We start from the raw sequence: 17,382 nt of genomic DNA on the forward strand, positions 1-17,382 counted from the left end.
GGAGTTATTGATCAAATATGCCCCCATAAAAGCCTGTCTTTTGGAGTTTATGGAGTTATTGATCCCGTCTTTGAACCTGAAGTCATTTCTTTTCTGCTTTCGTGTTTTCAGACTCCTACAAATTGAAGGTCGTCGTCAGCTGCTAAACTCTGAGCTCTTACATCTTCACAAGAAGAAGAAGCAGAACGAGGAGGAACTGAGGAGAAGCTCCAGCCTTCAGAGCACCACTGTAAGTGACATCATTCTCACATCTCAGAAGGTTTCAAAAGAGTTTTAGAACATTTCAGAACAGCTCCTGGTTTTTCTTCCTTCTCCAGTTTCAGTTGTGTGCTCTTCACGAACTTCAGGCCTCCATCACCGAGTGTTTGGTCCAGTCTGAGGGGCTGGTGTTCCAGGAGGAGGCACTGTGCACACTCTGTGACCTGCTGAGCCAAGACCTGCAGAGGTACCAGGAGGAGATAAAGAGACTGACCCAATTCACACAGAGAGTTCTCCAACCATCCCACCGGTACCTGAACGCACTGCTCTGAATAAATAACATTTACATTTGTCAGATTAACTTTTAAGTTCAGGATGTTTGAAGTGTGTTTGTGTGAGGTTACTGTAATTTGTTTTAAATCATGACTGCAAACATGAATAAAAGACACACCCAGTAAAGTCTACGTGCGCTCCAGTTTGCTGTTCTTAAAACAGAAAACTCCTCTGCACCAAAGCCCATAGAGAAAATGAGTGATTTTACGTCCTAGCACAGAGTGCTGAGTGTGCATTGTTGGTCCACTGCTGCCTCCATCAGTAAGTCCAAATGTGTTATTCTGTGACACCTGGGGTTTTACCTCAGTGACACAAACTGACCACACGAGGTAGCAGTGGACCAGCAGCTCCTGGTCCACACTGGAGCCTTTTCTGCTCTGTATAAAACGCCTCATTCTACCTAAAATCCCGTGCTTTCCCTTTAATGATTTGACGTCGTTGTGTCCTTCAGGTCAGAGGGAGAGGACGCCTTCACTCACAGACGTGGTGACCAAAGCATGCAGGGAAAGAACGAGACGGGACACAACAATAACATGGTACAGTCACACATCTCACATCACACAGTGTCCACAACTTCAACCAGCGTTTATAAAATCACAGACATGTTTTCACTCAAAGTCCTGGAATGTTAAAGGTCACTGGACGACGTGGACTGAATCGGTTAATTAACGGGAAATGTCTTTGTTCAAAACGCGATTCTGGTTCAGGAAATGAAAAAAGGAACCGGTGAATATTAATAAAAGGCAAAAATAGAACTGCTCAGGTGTGTGTGTGTGTGTGTGTGTGTGTGTCTGGCATTGGTCCAGCTGTTGTCAGTCTCTCTCAGACAGTCGGAGTAGAGACAGAGGAAACATCTGCCTGCTCGTCTGGCTCTGTCTGTCACATACACAGATGCAGACACACACACACACGTACACGTCGTGTCTCTTTCCACCATAAAAAACCCATAATAATTTGACACAGTTGTGACAGGAAACGACGAGGGAAGAAAACCTGGTTTAGAGTCTTATTATAACAGAAAACCTGTCAAAGTGTCATCGCAGTTTAACTCGCCGAGCTTAAACACACAACAGCAGACGAGCTGACTGCCAACACGCAAACACACAAACACACAAACACATAACACAAGTGTTACTGAGCTTCATTAAAACAACAACAACAACAAATTTAAAGACAAAAAAAAAAAATACATGAAAAATCAACTGTTTGTGACTTTTTGAAATCCAGCCGTGGGTGAATATATTCCATATTCCACTGTCATTTTTCTCGGTTAATGATCTTTAAATGTGGTCAAATACAGTGATGCGGCCATTTATTATCCTTCTGATATGAACTATTGATATTTTAATTGAAAAAGAAAAAACAGATTAAATTGAGGTTAAATGACTGAAAAAGGAAGTTCACAGAAGGATAATTTTGAACAAAAGTTCAATAAAGATGTTTTTGTTTCCATAAACAAACATCGTTAGTGTACCCACACCTTCAAATTCAAAGACTTTTCCAGGTCCAATTCCCCTCAAATTCAAGGACCGAATGTGCTGACACAGCTTAAGATGGGAGAACAACTTGTAAGAGCTTGTCTTCATCCATGATGATCTTTAGTTTTCACTGACAACTTCGTCACCTAGCTGATACAAAAAACGCATGAACTATCCCTTTAATTATGGTTAAATATGGTCATCTATTATTGGGACAGTTGTGTTTTAAAATAAATAAATCAAGGGCTTGACTAAAACGTTGTCACCTGTCGAGCGGTTTTGAACAGGAAGTGGGTCAGCTCACAAGTGGAAGTGGATTTCACAGCTGACAGATTTTGTGGCGCGTCATTAACTCTGATCCCACTAAAATAATTTGCTCATCAAACATTAGAGAGTCGTAATGACTTGTTGACATTTCTGTTCTCAGGAAGGCGAGTGTGACTCAAACCCTCGACGCCGCCGTCCCCCACTTACCCACACACACACACACACACACACGCTGCATAGCCTCGTTATCACAGTATTTGTGGCTAATCCGTTAGAAAATGAGCCAGGATTTGTATAATCACACATCGTTTTATGATTAGATATTAATTAAAAAAAATATTTAGCTAAGAGGTTTTTGTAGATAAGCCAGATTTGTTAATTGAATAAATGAACACTGTGCCGTCTGCTCAATATGTTCCGTTTTTTTTTTTTGTATGAATATTAATTAAAGTGAAAACATATTTTTAAAGAAAGAAAACATAGATCGGCATTTTTTTTGATAAATATTAGAAACCCATGGTTCTCAAACTGCAGTACTTCCTCCAGTACTCCAGGAATTTTGAGAAAAATAATAATAATCTAATTTACACCACTATATTTTAACGTTGGTAATAATGGTGTCATTTACTAGTACTTACTAGTTTGAGAACAACTGATATAAACCAACAAACAACAACAAATATTTACTCAAAACGTTTGAAAATAAACTTTAACCTGCTGTTAATGTCATCTTCTGGCTAACCTTTAGCTCGATGCTTTACTGGTTAAAAACAATACTATGTTAACTCATGTTAGCTAACAGTTCAGTCTGAAACTGACTTAACTGAGGTTGTTTACTGACATTAATGCTGATGTCAGCGATGTCATGTTTTCACTAACTTTTAACTAGCTGCTTAACTGATTTACAACACAACTGTGTCACTTAGCGTTGATTGAACAGTGGCTAATGTTACTATTAACTAATGTTAGTTAACAATTAGCTTTGCAACGGACTAACTGTTTTATGAAATTAAAGCTGATGTCATGTTTTTCCTAACTTTAAACTAGGTGTTTTTTGGATTAAAACAATACTATGTTAACTAATGTTTGTTAACAGTTAAGTCTGAAAGTGACTTTGCTGAAGTTGTTTACTGACTTATTTTCACTTTATCAACATTTTAGCTGCTTAACCGATTTAAAACACAACTGTGTCACTTAGCTTTGATTGTTCTGGTCAGTAGCTAATGTTAATTAATGTTAGCTAACACTAAGCTTTTACATAACTTAAATAATTAAAAGTTCTCTGAACTTAAATCTGAAATCATATTTTGGCTAACTCTTAAGCTAGCTACTTAACTGATTTAAAACAAACCCACGGAAGTTTCCTTAGATTATTTTTAGAAGGCTAATGTTATTTTAGCTCATATTTAAATGTTATCTTTACAAAAACCTCATTAAAAACACCTAAACTTCCAACGATAGCACTCGGGTGTTTTAAACCTTCGTCTGCTTTTAAACAGACAGATAGATTTTGTAAATATCCATGTAGGATGTTATATTTTTATTTTTCACAGAGGCAGCTTTGTCCACTGTATTTGTTTTTCCAATAAGCTGTTTTAAAACTAAACTCTCATTATTTAGCATATCACTAATATGTTTAATATTTAATAGGCTTACAGTAATTAAATAAACCTGCAGATCATTTCTCTTATTCCCACATGAAATAAAGAGAAACCCAGGATTAGTTTATAGCAGATTTCACTCAGATATGTAACAAATATTGGTGTTAAAGAGATAAATGTAAGTGTTAACACGGGCAGTAGGACATAAGGTGAGGACAGAGAGACGGTCGGTTGATTAATCTCTGTTATTTACAGCCGTGCAGGGGGGGACAACAACAACAACAATAACAACAAAAACACAGGAACATATTGCCAAACAGATTGCCTCAGGTCAAACGTAGCTTAGTGCTTTGCTCTTTGTCAGAAACATACGTGTCCAACACACAACTGCTGTCACTAATTAGTTATTAATTTGTATTTTAATGTGCTGTTGTTTCCTCTTTCTCACTAATGCAGCACTTCTGCAATCAAGTTATTAAGTTTATAGATATATACTTTATGTTTTGTTTCATTTAATTAATAGTGAAGATAAGTGAATAACTTTAATGTACAGTTTTTTGTTTATAATAAAAGATAAAAAAAATACACATGTATATATGATTTTAAATTGCCTTTTCTGAGGCAACTGAAAAATCTTGATTTTAAGGAATCTACTATTAGTGTTTTTAGATTTAGCCAATTTTACTTTAATAATTCATGTTTGCAACTAAGCAAAACTTTGAAAAAAACAAAAAAAAAAGGATCACTTGGTGCAAAGCAGTTATTTAATTTAGTGGAAAATTGATGGCGAACACTACGTCCCCGTGAATTAGAGCATTTGTTTGTAAAGTTTGGAACGTTTTTGACCGGTAAATCAGGATCTTTCACTCTCAGACTAATGTCGCTGTTTGTTTGTTTTTTGTAATAATTCAATAAATCTTAAACTCAACAGTGCACACAGCCTCGACTGAAACCCTGAGCACTGCTGCAGCAAACATCAGCGAGGCATTTGCCGTATTTCCCAAGGCACTTTGCCTTCATATATCTGGGTCAGATGGCGTTTCAGCTCTACACCATATGTCTATACTGTAGTCAGACCACAGGGAATGGCAGACTATTGTGAGTCTGTGTGTGTACATGTGTGACCAGGCCTTGAGGGAATATGGACCTGGTTTTCCTGAATGAACAGAGAGTCTCTAAAAACGGAGGCTGAGGTTTGTGGGGGAAAAATAAATGTGAGACGTGTGCGAAAACATAGCCCAGCTTTTATCTTAAATTTGTCATTTTGACTTCAAAGTCTGGAAACAGCTCGCTCTCCCGCACCAAACTCCATAGAGAAAATGTGCGTTTTTAGCTGGTGGGGACACAGGAGCTGCCGGTCTACTGCTGCTATGTGTGGTGCATTTGTGTGACTAAGGTCATCAGAATGAAGAGTTTTAAAACACCAAAGTCACTAAACAACACATTTAAACTCACTGATTTAGGAAACAGTGGATGTTACTCCCCCTGTGAGCTCTGATGTAAAATTGCTGATTTTCTCTATAGACTTTGGTGCGGGAGACTTGGTTACTGTTATAGTGACACAAATTGTACTTTCCTGTTGGAATTCCATTAAAACATCTTAGAATTTGTTAGTAGTATTTTCCTTGTGTCCCCACTGGCAGCCATGTTTACAGTGCGTCTCAAGCTGCGTCCCAGCACAGTAGACAGTGCAGTCTGTCCAAAAAAAAACAGAATTCATCAGCTAATCCTAGCACGGCCTGTTAACATTTTAATATCTTGGTGATTAGCACCAATCCTAAACCCCAGACACCTACCCTTCCTCCCTCCCTCCCACCTTCCCTCACTGCCGTCCCAGGCTTCTCTCCCCGGGGAAGCTGGCCATGCGAGTCCCGGGATTAAGGCCATTCGGTGCTTTGGAGTCTCGAGCACTGGAAGTTAAACCCTGTGGATGTTTGCCATTTCATTTCTGTAAGTGGCACTGGCCTTGTTGTTAGGACAGTCAATTAAAGCTGGATTTATTCAAGGGGCGCTCGTTGGCAAAAGGGAAAAAAATAAATGCATCCATTATCTTTTCTTCCCTCTGTAAATGTTTGAGTATTGGAGTCCTTCCGCCTAATTGTCTATTTGTCTAAGTCAAAGTCAAAGTCCTTTTTTTTCCACATTTGTTCGTGTGTGAAACCGGGATGTTGTGTTTCAGGGGAGTGGAGTGTGTTGTTTTTTTGGGGTGTTTTTTCCAGATGAATGAGCAGATGTTGCAGTTACTCAAGGGGGATTTATGTCAGGATGCAAACACACACACACACATTCACACCGGACTTCATGTCATTATGTATGCATTCCAACAATCAACAACATCTACACACACAAAGGTCCCAGAGTTAGAGACTGGATTTTAACTGTTCACGTGCTGCTTTCTAAGGAATTACAAAAAGGTCAAATTTAAGTTATTTTGATGTAAAATAAGACACCTTACATTGGTCTGGTAAGCTGAGTAGATAATGGTTATTTTTGTTATATATGAAATTTTGCAACTAACATCACTTACGCTGCTGCCTTTTCCAACAGGAAACTGAAATTTGTGCATGCATTCCACTCACACGTACATACCTTAAAATAAGGCCTTTCACATGTGGACCTGATCTCATCTGCTATTTCAATCCAGTAGGTGGCAGTAATGTAGTGGCTACTTCGACTTTTATCGGCAAGTACGCTCATCATGACCATGATGCCCCATTTGTTTATGTTTATATTCCTTTCAAAATGGCATTAAGGGTTCTGGTTCTGGATATCCTCCCAGAAACTCTCTTCACAACTAGCCTCCATATTCATCTCCGTCTTCTTCATCATCGCTTCTTTTCAAGTAAGAGCGAACCATCAACTGGTTAATATATTATGGAAGTATGTGGCGTCGACAAATTTTGGACTGTAATTGGATGCCCACTTTAGGTTCCACTTGTATCTGAGCAGCCATGGGTGGTTTAAATGTTTTTTAAATGAGCTAAAATAAATTAAAAAAAAAGTAGGTAGCTCTATTGTCCAATTCAACCACCAAAACAATCACATTAGCATTAGCATTGCATTTCCGGAACATTCCTTGACTGGCAAACGGACACTATATGTTGGTAAAGCTTTAAAATCAACTCAGCAGCCGGCAGCCTTTCTCAGAGTTTTGCTTCACAGTTGTGTGGGGATCTGCTTTGTGTTCACCTCTTTCAGACCACCAACAAGGAAGAGGCTGAGCAGTTTTGGAAAGCCACTTATATGAAACCGTCCACAGGCTTGTCCCGTAGCTCGAACCTCCGCCGAGCCGGTAGCATCAAAGACCTGATTAACAAATACTCTGGTTCGGAGTATGTCTCTTCTTACGGGACTCTTCAAAGTCCTACGTCTGGAGTGGGACGGAGCCCTAGGTGGGTCTCCATGGAGGCCCTCCACTCTACAAAGTCCAGCACATCAAGCAAAGTCGATGGTCCGATTCCCTCCATCAAAGTGATTCCTCCACTCAAAGAAACCACTGCGAGAGATGCCAAAGCTACTCAGATCACTGCGAGAATGGATTGTTCAGTAGAAGACCACGTTGAAAGCGTGGACCCCCTACCAAGGAACAAAGCTCAAACCATAGTGGACTCTGGTAGAGACTCCATGGCCGACTCTGGAATGGGATCGGTAAGAAAACAAAACAAAACATGACACCGGTGAAGTCTTTGCATGAAATGAAAATCTTGCATCCCTACGTGAAGACGACACGACGGCATGACGGCATGGCACCGCAGGTCGTTGAATGCATCTCCTTGCATGACTAAAAAACACCGCTCTCAATCCGCATGATGACTGGAGCAAATTTAACCACATCAAGACTCTAAAGCACTTCACCCTCACTTGTACTAATCAAAAATGGCCTCACAGATCTACCACTCACTTTCTTTGATTCTTTCACCTTGCAAGTATTGCCTGTGGACTAAAATAATAACCCTCTAACTACAGTTGATTATTGTTGCATGAAGTGATTATGGCGCACTCGACTGGTCTGACACTTTGCTTGGTGAGAAATAAGTGTCTCGCAGTTTACTGGGGCTTCTCGTATTACAGAATGTACGACCGCTGCGTGAAGTAATTACTGACGTCTTAGTTTTGCTGTCTGTTAGTCACGATCAACATGTCCCTGTGTTTCATGTCCAGAGCAGATGCATTATTTGTCAATCTGTTCCATCAAAAGACAACTTTCACTCTTGCTTTGACGACTGAATTAGCTGGTGTTTAACGATTCTACGTATATTTGTTTTTACTAAAAGTCACACAAGGAGGAATTAAAAGCATAAGTCGTGAATCACAGTTTTAGTCATTGACCTCATAAATCTTGTTTATTATTAATGTTTCTCATCTCTAGTTGGGTTTCATAAAACCTAAATATCGCAACAAAAAAACTGATAAGGGAAATGCCTACATTCTCAAAAAACCCTCCAATATCGCTAATATAATTTGGTCACATGCTACTGCTAACAATACCAGTTAAAAATTCATGTCTCGGACTAGCCATTGTTTGCTATTGTTAGCAATAGCATGCAGCATATTGTTATCAATTGATTTTGCGAACGATAACTAACGATTGTGTTGGCGTTTGCGTTTTCGACTTCTCAACTGGAACGTGTTCAACTTAGCAGTGATGTCACTCCCAGGTCGTCACTTTTCATTTTAGTGTCTTTTAGCTCACATTTTCTCCTTGCACTGTTTTTCCAAGTTCCATTTCTGACTGTTTACTCGTATGAGTAACAGGAGTGAACATGACCTGCTGGAGACGATAATTTTCCTGTGGCTAATTCTACTGCTAACAGTGTTCATAGTTAATTGCTAACATAGCTTTAATCAAGTTAGCAGCTAGCTAAACTTCCTCGCTCACGTTGTGCCTCTTCACCTGGTCTTAACACGAGGGTTAACTCGTAAAACAAGTGTCCTCCGTTTCTGAGCAAACATCAGGACGTTAATAGACTCTTGTAGAATTAGAGGTAGTGATCAGTGTAAAATATTTCAGCTCAGGGAGTTGAAGATATTTTCATACAAGGCAGTTCAACTCAAAGGAAAACAGGATAAAAACAATAATCAAAGAATAACAGCACACCGCCAGCCCATCCCCCACCCAACAACCATCTCAACCGAACATATGGCCGGTATTATGTATTAAAAACTTTAAGAAGTGAGTGAAGAAAAGAAGGAAGGAAGTGACAAAAGAAGTGAGGAAAGCACCCGCGAGGGGAAACACTGGAGACGAAAATATAACTAATTTACAAAAAACGGGAGGTAAAAGAAAACATTTAAAAACAAAAATAGAAAGCATAAAAACGTTTAAAAACAATACAGAGCATAGTAAAAACACACAACTAATCACTAAACAAATAATAAATAAATAGCTAATAAAGGTCAGGTAAAAAGCCAACTGAAATCCATTTCTATTTGTGTTCTTATTTAGACGACGTTATATGTGATTTAATCATGTGACAAATGTGCGTCACGTTGACGTGAACTCTTCTCTTCTCGTCAGAGTCCACAGCTGCAGCGGCACAGAGTTTTTCGCGATCACCCGGTGAACGTCGTCAAAACGTTTCATCGCAAAAAAAAAAAAAAGAGTCAGTCGATATTTTGTCAGGAATTTTTTGAAGACGAAACCCGAGTGGAAAAAACAGCTGTTTGCCAATATGTTCTGTTCTGTCAAATGTACGTCAACGCTGTGCGTGAGCTAAAATATTTGTGGAGTCCTTCTGCCCCCTAGTGGCCAGAGAAGACACTTCATAGCTAAAAAATACTTTTTGGAATAGACTGTGCATTTGATTTATTTTCCCTCACAGAGATTAATCAGTGTGTTAATCTCACGTTAGATCCATATACATTCAAAACTTCTCTAGTATTTCAGTTTTTATACATATATAATTCCATCACCTCCAGTCAGTGTGTGTTTCCATGTTTTGTCCACCTTCCTCATCCTCTGCTCCCTCTCCTCCAGGAGTCTGAATTTGAGCTGAACAAGCAGCCTGACAGCCCGACAGAGGAGGAGCCGTCCACACCCAGAGTCACGTCCGCCAGCCAGAACCCCAAATATCAGCTGTACCTCAACAACGACTTGAGGACCAATGACCTGAAGACCAACGGACTGAGTGGCGGCAAGGACACGGATGCTCCGGGAGCCGGCGGGTCAGCGGGGGAGAACGGTCCCAGACTGGCCCCGTGGGAGACGACCCGGCTGGGGACAAACCAGTACAGAGGCTCCCTGGAGTCCCTGACCTCACGGGACTGGGACACGATGTCTGACAGGGTGAGTGAGAGGTGTGTGTGTGTGATAATGAGATGCTGTTTAACTCCTCGACAACACACTGCTATGGTTGTTAAACAGTGCCATCTTCTGGCCAAAACAGATGATGGCATTTAAAAGTAAAAGTATGTTACCAGAAAATGACTTTGGTAGAAGTTGAACTCACTTTTTCTAAGTAAAAGTCTTATAGTATGTGACATTTACTGGGAATGTAGTGGAATAAAAGTCAAAGTTGCTAGAAATATAAATAACCATGTAAAGTAAATACATGAATTTTGTACTTAAGTACAGAAATGAAGTATTTGTACTTTGTTATATTACAACACTGGTTATTAGTCAAACCTTTGTCTTTTTGGACTCTAAAAAACACAAATGTAGAACTTTCTTTTTAGTTTATTGTAATCCACAATGCCGTAATTCTATTTAAGTGATAATAATATTATAAATCATATCATAACGTTCTTCCTTTCCAGTTATTGGACCGTACCATCTTTTGGACTAAACACAAGTTTAAGGTTTCTCATTGTCCGTCCTCTTTGTCCATGTGTTATCACAAGATCCCGTTGTTCCTCAACGTCCTCAACTAAATTTAATAAAAGTTGAGAAACTTTCACATTTCACATTCTTTCACAAATCAAATATAATCATCTAAATTTCAAGCACCTTTTTGTTTTTAATAAAAATGACATTTTGACAGTTAAAGTGTACATTTAACACACTCCACACTAAAATCTCACCTTTAATTACGTGTAATTCACACCTAAAGTTAAAATGTGTCTTTTAATTCATTTTTAATTCAATGTGTGTTCACTGTATCGTGAGTTTTTTTTTTTTTATATACATGAATAGATTAAAAGAGTTTGCTTTGTAATGAAATGAGAAATTGTTGGGTTTAACAAACACAACAACATCTACACTTATCATTTAGTTTTCCTGTGTCTGATGTTGTTTATTTCTTTGTTTATTTACAGCTGGGTGTCGTTGACAGTCCTCCCCGAGTGTTCAACAGTCCGTATACTACGACCACTTCCATGGATTATAATCCCGTGTATCGAATGTCAGAGTACAAGGTTGTTACATCCAGTGTTTGCACAAACATGAGTACAAAAAACAATTTAGCTTCATGCTAACAACACATCACATAAGAAAGTTCCACCGTGTATTCTTTTCTCTCTTATTAGCACTTCTGTCATATTTGTTTCACACTAAATTTGTCGTACCGTTTCATTATTAACCGCAAAACATGTCTCTGACTAGCCATTTTTAGCTTTTGGTAGCTATTGGTAACAATAGCATGTAGAGCATAGTTATCAACTGCTGTTGCTAACAATACCAGTTGAGAAAGGCAAACATGTCTCGGACTAGCCATTGCTATTGCTACAGTTAGCTATTTTTAGCAGTTGTTAGCCATTGTTTGCCATTGTTAGCTATTGTTAGCTATTGGTTGCAATAGTATGTAAAGTCTTGTTATTGATTTCTATCACTAACGATACCAATAGCCATTGTTAGCTATTGTCTCACAGTGTCTATGTCCTCGTCCCTCCAGGTGCAGAGTGGACTGTCTCCTGCCACCTCAGAGATGAACCTGTACAGCATGAACAACCGCAGCACGAGTCCAGTGGGCATCAACACCTCGGCCAACCTGTCCATGCAACGCTCACGGTTCTCCACCTACGACACTCTGAGGAGGAGGCCAGAGGTCAACATCCCTGTATGTCTACTCACATACACACAAACACACACACACTCTGTGACCACATGAAAACACACTCCACCATCACATCCACGTTATGTTAACATCGGTGTGTGTGTTTGCTGCCCCCAGCAGGTGGTGTCCACACATTACAGCTTACGCTCCGCCACTATGGGTGCGCCCAACAAAAAGGACTACATCGAGGAACTAACCAAACAGCTGGACGCCTGTCAGAAGGTAAGTCTGATTAGGTGATTGGCTAATCTGGTTAAAGTGACCATGTGACCATGTGACCATCTACACCTCTCAAATGATTATAAACTCTTATGTGTTTGTTTTTGTTCAGCGAAACCAGTTCCTCGAGGCAGAGAGTGTGGAGATGGAGAAGGAGAGAAACCAGATCAGGTATTTATTTACTTACACTTCAATCTTCTTAAAAAACTTAACTCAATTTAACTTAATGTACCTTTACTTGTTAGCTCTTGAGCGCCTCTTGTGCTTTCAGGACAAACTGCAGTCTGACAGCTGTCGTGTTTTTTGTTTGTGGGAAGGTTTGAGATGCGCGGTCTCCTGGTGAACAACGAGGACCTTCTGAGGACAAACGCTCAACTGTCCAACGAGATGAAGAAGATGAGGGAGCAGATGTTAGAGATGGAGAGAGAGAACCAGCTGATGGGCGAGAAGTACAGAGAGATGGAGGTAAGTAATGAAGGGATGATGAAGCAGGTGGTAACGTTCATGTGTTCACGCCACTCGTGTGTGTCGTCTTTGCGCAGGTGGAGGTGAGACAGGCACGGGACATTATGGTGGAGGCCAACACTCAGGAGTATGCCTTCAACTTCCTGCAGCAGTCGCTGAAAAACAAGATCCAGGATGCTGAGGTACGTTATTTAGGAAACACCTGTGGGTGTGGATCTAAACTCTGGAGAATCTGTTTTAATACTAAAGTAAACAAGTTTGGGATGACTCATGTTTCACATCAAAAAGTTTTTTTTTAGCAATGTGATTTTGTTTAATAAACAATTGTAGTTTTATTTTTCTATGAAAAGTCCAAAATAAGTTTCAGGTTTCTCATTTTTATATTTAAAATTTTACTCAAGGACAAAACGTTCCATTAGTGTGCGTGAATGTTAAATTAGATTTAATTTAATTATTTTATTTTATTTATTTATTTATTTATTTGTATTTTCGTTTAACATTAAGATTTAATTTTAGTTCTATTTTATTTACTTAGTTTGTTTTTATTAGTAATATGTTATTTTTAATATATTTTTAAAATTATATCTAAATCTATAAAATTATATAAATTTACAAAATGATATATATATATATATTTAAAATATATTTATACATTTGATAAAAAATGACATATATAAAAGTAATAAATACTTTATTTTACAATGTTAACTTTAAATAAAAAAAATTATTTCCTTTTTGTGTGGGTTTTTTTGTTTAGTTTTTGTTTTATTTTTTAGTTAATTCTCTTAAAATGGGGATATATGGAATAAACATATATACATATATATATATTCAGGAATTTTCTTCTCTTAAAAATGTAAAACATAAATTATACGGTTATTATTTACTATTAAGGTCTGATAGCTAAAACTTTACGTGCACTTGTGTGAAACTGGAAATTAAATTATATTCATAAATGTATATATTCATGTAAAAGTGTGTATGTGTACACCTGTATTTGTATCTTTTCGGGGACTATGACTTTACGCAACAAAGTAAGGACCTATGATTTTGCTTTTAAAGTTTAATGCATTATATTTCATTTTAAGCATCAGTATAGGATTTAGTTTATTCCAAAGTTATATTAAAGGACATTTATAATTAAATGTATTATATTAATAATGGGTCCCCACAACGATGCAATTAGTGTAAGTCTGTCTTGGCTTTGAGTTTTTTAATTTTTTTTTTAAGTTTAACGTAAATACCATGTGTGTGTGTGTGTTGTGTTCAGGAAAACCTGGAGAAGCAGACGCAGCACGCTCAGACTCTGGGTGAGAAGTTGTGGCTGGCAGAGCGACAACTGGAGGAGTTTGAGGTGGACAAAGAAACCAAAGACAAGAAGACGTCTGAGCTCAACAGCACCATCATCAGGCTGGAGACAGAGGTACGGCTGGTGGTGGTTTCTCTGTACATTTTTCTAAATCCTGTCATATCTTTATTTTGTTGTATCTGTAACATGTTGTGTGTTTCCAGCTCAGCGAGGTCGTGCAGGTGTCCACGCAGGCCGTGGCGGAGATGAACCTGCAGAAGAAGCTGCGTGACGACGCCCACCTGAGGGTGGAGGAGCTGGAGGAGGCTCTGCTGGAGAAGGACCAGGAGGTGCAGAAGCTGCAGATCCTTGTCAACAGACTGCAGGGAGAGGTATTTCACCTGTCTCACACTTTCTCATAAACCTTTTATACTCCAGTGGAGAATCAGTCAATCACACATGTGTGTGTCGCAGGTCTCTGGTAAGCTGATCGACAAGGAGCAGACTCTGGAGGAGGAGATCCAGCTCAGAGAGAGACTCCAGCTGCAGTGTAAGCAGGCGGAGAGGACGGTGGACGACCTGCACATGGAGCTGCAGGGCGTGAACCAGGCCAGAGACGACCTGTCCAAACAACTCAAACAGGCTCAGGTACACATCAGACGACAGCTTATGCTGCTCATGTGCTCTCTCTATATATATATGTGTGTGTATATATATATATATATATATATATATATATATATATATATATATATGTGTGTGTATATGTATATGTATATATATGTATGTATACATACATATATACATACTGTGTATATATATATATATTTTTTTTTTATACATATATACAGTACATATATATATTTGATATTTCTGCGTTTTTCAGGAGAAGATGATCGACCTGGAGAGCGATCTGGAGGAGCTGCATGACAGCGAGCAGCGATGGGCCGCCAAACACAAGAGAACCATCGAGCAGGTAAATGACAGTTGTGGTCACTACAAATATATTCATTGTTTATGGTTTAGATGTTCACTGACATGTTTCCTGTGTGTGTGTGCGTGGGGTCAGACGGAGCAGCTACAGCTGAAGCTGATTCAGGAAAAGGATCTAAACGATCAGCTTGAAACTGATAAGGTTGTGATGGAGAGACAGGTACGATGTGTGTGTGTGTGTGTGTGTGTGTGTTCATTCACAAGTAGAAACAGTAAAACACAACAGCAAACACATTTATGGGAAAGCTGCAGTAAACCATTACAACAATCTAACAAACATAAAGAACAATTTTTGGTAAAAAAAAAAAAGGTATTGTGTTTAATTTAGGATTTTAGTTGTGTTGTGATGGTATGAACTTAATTCCAGCAGTGCTCCCTGGTGGACCAGGTGTGTAATGACACTGTCTCTTAATTGCATCAGATATGCCAGTGCTACTGTCTTTATTTTTTTTACTAAGTGGCTAAAAGTATGGTGGTCCAGAGGGTCAAAACACAACAATATCAAAATATATACAATGTAAAAAGCACTTTTGGAAAAAACAACACTAGCACAGAGAAGTGGACAGTGTTGTGGAAAATGTAAAATTGTGTCACAAACAACAATATTTATTTTTACTTATTTATTTATTTTTTAATTGTCTGTAACTGTGAATGTCTTTGCAGTTGCGCGAGCTGCGTCTGGAGGTGGACGAGCTGCAGAGCTCCAGAGTTCAGGAGGACGTCATCTCCAGGGCCGAGAGCAGAGTCAAAGAGCTGGAGAACTTCCTGAGGACTGAGGAGCGGTGAGTCACACAGTGTTCCCGAAGTTTTTACAACCAAAGACGATTCATTTTTTCCAGACCAAAAATATTTCATGTAATGTTTGTGTATTGTTGTGCAGGAACAAGGCTGTCCTCACTAACACCATCAGTAAACTGGAGAGGAGAATCAACGAGCTGAGTGATCAGATGGAGGAGGAGCACAGAATATCCACTGAGCAAAAAGATCTGGTGAGACTCTTGACTAGTTAATCCAAAAAAATTCAAATATACTGTAATTATTCAATAATTATAGGGATAACAGTGAGTCTTAGCTGTAGTCAGAAGTGACAATTTCTATGTTGAGGTCAGTTCTGGTAAATCAACAACCCTGATTTAATTGCACATCTGTCTTATTTGTTTCCTATTAAATCAGTTTTAGACATAGTGTTTGTCAATTTTTATCTATGAACATTGTGTTAGGCGATAACACATTGTTATCATGTAAAGATTGATATGTTTACATCCATATTTAGATGTTGAGACAGATCAATGATTGGCAGAAACATTTATTATGTATTGTTATTTTTGTCAGAATTAAAAAAAAAAACCTGACACATTTGTCCCTAGCAGCAGAAAATGTCACCTTCCCAAAAACTGCTGTAAAAATGTTAAATATTAGTTCTACTTTTTCCAAATATTAATATCCTCTGGCAGATTTGAGCTTATATTCATACAACAAAGACAATATGGCTTGATAATAAAAAAACGGAACGGCAGAAAATGTCCCTGGGAACTCTAAAGGATTTAACCCCTGTGGTCAAAGCACTGCCTGACAGCCCTGGAAGTTCCAAAATTCCGAGTTATCTTTGTTGTGGAACTAAATTGTTTTTCTTCTCCTCCAGATGAACCAGAGGATCCGCTCCCTCAAGCGTCAGCTGAACGAGACAGAGGAGGAGGCGAGCAGGAAGGATGCGCAGTATCGTCACACCCAGAGAGAACTGACCGAGGAGAGGGAGACCAGCAGCCGCCTGCAGAGGCAACTGCTCGACCAGCACCTGCAGTCAAAGTACGCTACCATCTACTCAACGTTCATGCGGTTACCGGCCATAGGCCTGATAGTTGTCCTCATAATGTCATATGGTTGCTATGGTTAGAGGTATCATGTTTACCAAGTCCATCCAGTTGTTGTGAATGGGATATTTCCAGAACTTCTTGAGGAAATTCTCTCAAATTTGGCAAAAACGTTCACTTGGACTCAAGGATGAACTGATCGTAGGTTGGTTGCAGAAGGTCATAAGTCAAGATCATTGTGACTTAAAGAACCCACATGTTTACCTTGTGAACTTGAACTCAAGAATGCCTTAAAAGAATCAATTGAAATTTGGCACAGACATTCATTTGGACTTGAGAATAAACTGATGAGAATTTGGAGATTATATCTTGTTAACACCTCAAGAGACTCCTTTCAGATGTTGTACAAACAGTAACTGACCAGAATTTGGTGGTTACCCTAACTGTAACTATCAATTTTTCAAGATCGTCTTAAGGAAATTCTCATATTTGGCAAAAATGTTCACTTGGGCTCAACGATGAACTACTGTTGTAGACGGTTGTAGATCATTGTGGTCTAGAAAACAAAGATTATATCTCGTTAACCTCAAGAGACTCCTTTCAGATTCGGTACAAACAGTAACTTGGACCCACAAATAAAATTACTAGAACTTGGTGGTTTAAGGTCAGCTATCAATATCTCAAGAATGTATTAAATTTGGCAAAAACATTAACTTGTACTGATGAACGATGAACTGT

General features: G+C 38.8%; 1 protein-coding gene across 1 annotated transcript in view; it reads left to right on the plus strand.

Annotated features, from left to right (window-relative positions):
- Nucleotides 1-17,382, plus strand: part of LOC131446104 (cingulin-like protein 1) — a 51,386-nt gene that overhangs the window by 30,857 nt on the left and 3,147 nt on the right. The window contains exons 4-22 of the mRNA XM_058617104.1: nt 112-229; nt 348-508; nt 983-1,067; nt 7,076-7,525; nt 9,855-10,163; nt 11,132-11,230; nt 11,707-11,871; nt 11,986-12,090; nt 12,200-12,258; nt 12,405-12,552; nt 12,630-12,734; nt 13,823-13,975; nt 14,065-14,232; nt 14,315-14,488; nt 14,727-14,816; nt 14,910-14,993; nt 15,497-15,615; nt 15,714-15,822; nt 16,476-16,639. Coding sequence (XP_058473087.1) covers nt 1,029-1,067; nt 7,076-7,525; nt 9,855-10,163; nt 11,132-11,230; nt 11,707-11,871; nt 11,986-12,090; nt 12,200-12,258; nt 12,405-12,552; nt 12,630-12,734; nt 13,823-13,975; nt 14,065-14,232; nt 14,315-14,488; nt 14,727-14,816; nt 14,910-14,993; nt 15,497-15,615; nt 15,714-15,822; nt 16,476-16,639 — 2,540 coding nt within the window. The 5' untranslated portion in view covers nt 112-229; nt 348-508; nt 983-1,028. The remainder of the gene's footprint in view (nt 1-111; nt 230-347; nt 509-982; nt 1,068-7,075; nt 7,526-9,854; nt 10,164-11,131; nt 11,231-11,706; nt 11,872-11,985; nt 12,091-12,199; nt 12,259-12,404; nt 12,553-12,629; nt 12,735-13,822; nt 13,976-14,064; nt 14,233-14,314; nt 14,489-14,726; nt 14,817-14,909; nt 14,994-15,496; nt 15,616-15,713; nt 15,823-16,475; nt 16,640-17,382) is intronic.

The sequence above is a fragment of the Solea solea genome, chromosome 19, assembly GCF_958295425.1.
Source record: "Solea solea chromosome 19, fSolSol10.1, whole genome shotgun sequence".
Taxonomy (NCBI): domain Eukaryota; kingdom Metazoa; phylum Chordata; class Actinopteri; order Pleuronectiformes; family Soleidae; genus Solea; species Solea solea.